General features: G+C 61.7%; 1 protein-coding gene across 1 annotated transcript; it reads right to left on the reverse strand.

Annotated features, from left to right (window-relative positions):
- Window positions 1-10: 10 nt before the first annotated feature.
- On the reverse strand, window positions 11-4,651 carry MNEG_8131 (Transient receptor potential cation channel subfamily V member 6; the record flags this gene model as incomplete). Its single annotated transcript, XM_014043394.1, has 10 exons — window positions 11-136; window positions 423-563; window positions 832-909; window positions 1,290-1,382; window positions 1,782-1,906; window positions 2,245-2,321; window positions 2,553-2,750; window positions 3,210-3,283; window positions 3,893-4,057; window positions 4,487-4,651. The coding sequence occupies 10 exons, from the start codon at window positions 4,649-4,651 to the stop codon at window positions 11-13; spliced, it is 1,242 nt and encodes a 413-aa protein (XP_013898848.1).
- Window positions 4,652-6,407: the final 1,756 nt, after the last annotated feature.

Raw genomic sequence — 6,407 nt, forward strand, 5'->3', positions numbered from 1 at the left:
GCGAGCGCGCTCAGCGGCGCAGCGCACCGGGTATGGGGTAGAGTGGCGGCTGGTAGGGTGGTGGCTGGTATGTTGTGAGGCGGCGGTGGTAGCACTCCCTGGACCAGTCCACGTAGTCCAGCAGCTCACAGCCGGCCTGGAGGGGTGGGTGCGTGGGGTTGCGAGGGCGGGAGAGTGGTTTGCGAGGGCGTGCGTGTGCGCAGGCTCATGGGCTGCGGGCAGCCAGGGGCGGCGGCGCGCAGCCCTAGCAGAGCCGTCGGACACGACGAATGCAGCCGGCCCAATGAGCTGCCCCCGCACACTCTCCCCCTACTCCCTTCCTCCCCAGCAGAACCCCCGCATCTAGATGCACACGCACATGCTCATGCGCGCACGGACAAAGAGGTACACACACACACACACACACGCACACGCACACGCACCATAATGATGGCCAGGGTGAGGCCCACGTACTCCTGGCTCGCCCTCTCGGCCCCGTTCCACAGCTCGCGCGTGGATATGAGCCAGATGAGCACCGTCTGGCTGACCTCCAGCAGCAGGTAGCCCAGCAGGTGGAGAAGGAACTGGGGAGGGGGAGGAGGAGGGGAGGGCGGGAGAGATAGCACACAATTGGAGACATAGGATGTGCTGTGGTGGCTGGATGTGCAGCAGAAGTGCGCACCAAAGGTATGCGCTTGGCGCGCAGCAGGGAAGGAAGGCCGTCGCTGACTGATGGCGGCACACGCAGGTGCTGCTGTGTCCTGTCCCCCCCTTCCTCACACTCAGCCCTCCCTGCTTCTCTACACCCAGACCTGTACCCTTCCTTGCACCCAACTCTGCCCTCTCCCTCACCTGGGTGCGTGCGAAGGCCCCCCACTTGTGCTGCAGCAGTGTTGATATCAGCGGCTCCTCCAGCATGTCGAGGTGGCCCTTTTTTTTTGGGGGGGGGGGGGGGAGTGGGGCGCGGGACGCTTCGTAACTGGCAATCTCGCACGTTGAGGCACAGCCCCGACTGTTATCACGGCAGCCCTTCGACCTCCAGGAGGACCACACTCGGCCCAACAACCGGTCCAGGTCAAGCTTGGAGCGCGACGCACACACCCCAGACCCCCCCACTACGTACACACACACACACACGCACACACACACATGCACGCGCGCGCGTGCGCATGCACACAACGAGACACACACAACAGAGGAGACTCACAGACAAACACCTACATGCAGGACACATCCACACACACACACATAGGATACACACAAACGCAACTCACATGCACACCCACGCCGCCCCCCTTCCCCCCACTCACCTTGCGGAGGACCACCTCCAGTGCGTTGGGGACGTACTCCTCCTCGTCCTGCACGGTGTCAATCTCACGCAGGGCCAGGCTGTAGGACGTGATCTGGGGGGGGTGGGCGGTGGGGGTTGATCCGAGGGGGGTTTGGTATGAGAGGGTTGAGGCGTGATATGTCCAAAAGAGATGCAAATTATGGCATGGATGTCAAGGAAAGGGCCACAGGAGCAACCCAGGGCGGGAGGGGAACGGGTGGATGCCAACGCGCGGCAAAGCGCTGGCCGCCGCTAGCCTCCAAACCGTGAAACAAGGGCCGGCGCCGCGACCCCGCCCACATCACTTTGCAAGTAGCCCCACTCTCGCCCGAAGCAGCCTGCTTGCTCTGCCCCAGTATGCAGGGCGCACACACGCCTCTCCCCGTCAGCACCGCCTCCTCCTCCTCCTCCTCAGGGGCACATGAACCGACAGCCGCCCCCGTGGCCCCCCCCCTCCATACGGGGCGTCCACCTTGCCAAACGTGTAGAATGCGCGCCTCCTCCTGTTGTATATGTGCTGCAGCATGTCCACCCGGCCCAGCTGCGCCGCCAGTACCAGGGGAGTGAGGCCCGCGTAGTTGCGCACCGCATCACTGGCTACAGTGTGAGTGTGTGTGTGCGTGTGTGTGTGTGAGTGTGTGTGTGTGTGCGCGTCTGTGTGTGCGCGTGTGAGTGTGTGTGTGTATATGTGCGTGTGTGTGTGTGTGTGAGTGCACGCGTGCGCGCGTGAGGGGTTGGGGGGCGCAGGGTCATTTGAGGGCGCAGGCGAGGGGGGCGATGATGACGCCAGCTGACACTGCCCGCGCATGCCACCCACCTAGAGGAGAACCCTTTGCCTTGCAAGCCCGAGCCCCGCAACGTCCCGGCCACTTGGAGCCCTACACCCCACATTGTGCCCCCAGCAGCGCCCCGATTCGTGTAAGCACCCCCCCCACCTGCGCAGTACTCTATCAGGAAGTCGTACATGTCAGCCTGGCCGTGGATGACACACATGTGCAGCGCAGTGTTGCCGCTGAGGGAGGGGGGGTGGAGTAGACAGATATGAGGTGACGCAAGTGAGTTGCGCATGATCATACGTGCGTGTGCGTGCGTGCGTGCACGCATGTGTGTTTCTTTGTGTTTTGGTGAGCGCTGTGAGTCTGGGGGCATGGCTCCAGGCCGATGCACTCGGTCTGGCCTCTTGTGAAACCAGCCCGCACGCCACCCCTCCCTCCATCCCCCCCAACCCCCGCCATTGGCTCACTGGACGTCCCTGTCGCCGTTGACCGACGCGCCGTGCCTCTTGAGGTGCGCCACCACCTCCCTCTGGCCCGTGCAGGCCGCGAAGCTGAGGGGGTACTCCCCGTAGTGCATGGGGCCGTCGGGGCCGAAGAACGTGCCCCAGGCGCGCGCGCGGATGTCAGCCCCCGCGTGCACCAGGAACTTCACCATGTCAATGTCCCTTTTGGGGGGGGGGTGAGGGAGAAAAGGTGCGGGGATAGAAGGGAGGGTGGCTCTCTCAACCTCTACGTGTGTTTCCGTGTGCGCGCGTGCGTGCGTGTGTTTGTGTGTGTGTGTGCGTGTGCGTGTGTGCGTATGTGTGTGTGTGTGTGTGAGAGAGAGAGAGAGAGAGGGAGAGAGGGGGGGAGAGGGAGGGAGAGGAAGGGAGAGGGAGGGAGAGAGCGTGTACGCGCCTGCCTGCAAGCACGCGTGCGTGTGGTGGGTGTAATAAAAAGGGGTAGCTACGTGCCGAGTAACAAGAGGAACCAGAGCAGGGTGTCAGGGCATGGGATGCACAAGACGACATCGCGGCTGCCATTGCCGGGTCAGCTGCGCACAAAGGTGTGCCAGCCCTGCTTCACCCCATCCCCACTTCACCCCTCCCCCCTTAGCCCTCCAGACCACGAGCCCCCCCCCTCACTTGTTGACGATGGCAATGTGCAGCGCAGTCTGGCCCTCATACGAGCTGGGGGCATCGTGCACACTCTTGCGCTCCTGGGCGGGTTGGGAAGCGAGGGGGGCGAGGGGGGCGAGGGGCTCAGAGGCATTTGCAGGAACAGATTCGCTGGGGCATGCAGCAAGCAGGGGTTGGTGGATGCATCACGGCAGGGATGGGGGGGGGGGCGGCTGGATTGATAGTTTTTGTTACGGCTCCATACTCTGCCTGCTGTCACGAGCCAGGGGAATGCCACTCTGCTGCTGCTGCTGCTGCAGCAGCAGCTGCCGCCAGCGCTGCTTATGCTGCTGCCGCTGTTCCTTCATCTGTTGCATCGGCTGCCACTGTCACGGCCGCGTCTGCAGCTGCAGCACAGCTTCAGCCGTGCAGGTGCGGCTTCAGTTGCTGCAGCTGCAGCCGTTGCCAAAGCCGCTGCCGGTGCCGCTGCCACTGCTGCGCTGCCGGTGCGCTGCCGCCGCTGCCGCCTCGCCACCTTGGCGTCCTCGACCCCAACAGCGCTAGTTTGGAGTCAGTGTCTCGCGCTGGTGCGGCACCAAGCAGCGGCCAGCCACAACTGCCAAGACACCTAAACACCTCCACCACATTACTGCCCCCCTAGACCAAACCCGCGCGCACGAGCTTGCAGGCACACATCGTGTGCGCCCCACCGTGAAGGGGCAGTTGACCAGGGGAGGGCCGTAGAGTTTGACCAAGTAGCGCGCTATGGCCAGGGTGGAGGGCGTGTTGAGCAGCATGGCGGTGTGCAGCACGTTCTCGCCCACTGGGCCGCGCGCGTACACATTGGAACGGCTCGGGAACAGCTTGGTGATCATCTACAACGGGGGGGCGCAGTGAGAGTGCACACAGGGAGTGAATAGCAAGGGTGGGTTTGGGGCCGACGGCTGGGGCCCGGGCTCGCCCTGTGTCGCAAGCCGCTGCCAGGCTGCTCTGTGGCCAGGCCCTCACAGATGCCGGCACGACGCCGCGCAAGAGGCACACCCGCTGTTTGCGCGGCGGCAGCGCTTGGAAGGGCGAGGGCTCGTCGGCAAGGCGGCGCGAAATGGGCAGCTGCAAGGACCTGACCTGGGGTGCGCGGGCTGCTGCGGTCCGGCCAGAGCGCATGGCACCTGGCAGCACTGCCGAGTACGCGCTCTCACGGCCCATGGTGGTGTGCGGCAGGGCCGCTGCTCAAAGGCCTTCACATCCGCATGTCTGACCCCACCGCATAGCGTAGTGTCGGACGCTATGACGTGGGCACCCACCTCAAGGTTGCCGACCTTGACCGCGTGCCATGCAGTGCCCGCCGAGTCCATGAGGGCTGCTTGCATCACAACCGACGGCGCCGAAGCCATCACGCGAGGGGCGCGCGACCGCTCATGTCCCAGGTCTCCGCCATCCTTGCTGGCACGCTCGCTGCTCGCCCTCATCCTGTTGTTTCTTTGCCTGGATAAACTTGGAGCCCACCCTGGGTGCTGGCGACTGCTCGTTCGGTGATAAAGGGCGAGCGCTCCAGGGCTTCCAGGAGCCCAGGAACCTACAAATTTCTAAGAATGCAAAATGCGCTCTATCAATGAATTCATAGGTCAGATCATGATGATCAACGTTGTTTCTGGCCAGCACAGACACCGCAGAAGCATTCCGATCCCGCCTCTGTCAAAATTGACACAGTGACATGTGGAAATGCGCGCATAGCCAAGCTCACGTGGCCGGCACACGCGGATGCGGTCGAAGCGTCGACACCTTGCATCAGTTACCCGATGGGTGAGTGGGTGTCTCCAGCCCACATGGTGCATTCTGCACTGCTGTGGTAATACTTCAGCACACCATAACCTTGTGTTAAGGTGATTCCCATGTCCTGACTGCTGTCATGTGACTACAGGGGGTTCGGACGCGAGTGGGGCGAGGAGGACAAACAGCAGTTCCCTGCCTCCCTTGACTGCAGCTTCAACAAGCACACTCAAGGCCCAACACAGCCCATCAAATATCTGTGCCATGCTGGACAAATGAGTACAGCTGCTTGCGAGCGCGCAGTATGATGCATACCATCCACACTTTGTGCATGACAGAACCCACACGGTACCTGCATCACCCGGCACCTGCATCACCCGGCCAGTTGCGTGTGCCAGGCTGCAACGGTACTGAGAGGTGAGGCGCCTGTAGAGGCCCTTGGGGAAAAAACAGAGTTTGCACAATCTCATGCCGCAAGTATCACGCCGACAGCAGGAATGAGGTTGTAGGGGCGCACTCGATGCAGTGACACAGATGCTTTGGGGGGGGGGGATTTGTTTGTAGCATGCCCCCATCCACAGTGCCCCACCATTGCTTCACCATTGGGTCACTCCACACACCGTGCACTACCCCGCTTCGGCCTGTCACACAAGTCGCATGCACCTCACTACCTCGCCTCTCGGCTCTCATCCTATCTGCTGCTCAACCCACCACCGGCGCCCTGTCGACCTCAAGTGCAGTGCCCGCTCGTGTATCGCTTTTCGTTCCGCCTCTAGTGTAGGGCTAGCTTGACCGCACGGCTGGCCAGCCCTGCTCAGCACTGATGGACAGCTCTGCACAGAACGGATCAAGCGCGCACAAGAATCTTTTGCTTGCGTGCCGTTACACAATAATCGCCCTTTGTACGTGCATTCTCATTTCACGCACGGCCAAACAGCACAAGCAGGCCGATTGGTGTCATCCCTCACGTTGGAGATTGGTCGGACATGCTTCAGATTGGGTTAGGGATCCAGTAGGCGGGAACTTTGTAAGATCGTCATACATGTGGGACATTTATCATACGGGTAAGTGGCATGTACCATGTGCGTGTGCTGTGTGGTCTTTGAGGTGGTGGGCGGGCTCGCACTGTGGCAGAGTGGCCTCCTCGCTGACGCCGGCTGTGGGAATTGGTACGACCTGCAGACTAATTGGCGCGTGATAACACTGGATCGCTTCATATAAAAAATTCTTCAGCATATGCTGTGATTTAGCCAGTTATCTGTCAATTTGGTTCGCTGGGATCCAGATCAAACCCGTCACCTGCCGCGCGGCGTGATATTGGCCCGTGTCAATACCATACGATCACAGCTGGGCTGTGACAATACAATAAAGCTTCTTTCGTGAGTGCTCACGTCAGTGCACCTTGATTCGCAGCGCAATCAGTGGGAGGCAGCCAAAACTGAAGTGGCCATCGGC

Source organism: Monoraphidium neglectum, assembly GCF_000611645.1.
Source record: "Monoraphidium neglectum strain SAG 48.87 unplaced genomic scaffold scaffold01513, whole genome shotgun sequence".
Taxonomy (NCBI): Eukaryota; Viridiplantae; Chlorophyta; class Chlorophyceae; order Sphaeropleales; family Selenastraceae; genus Monoraphidium; species Monoraphidium neglectum.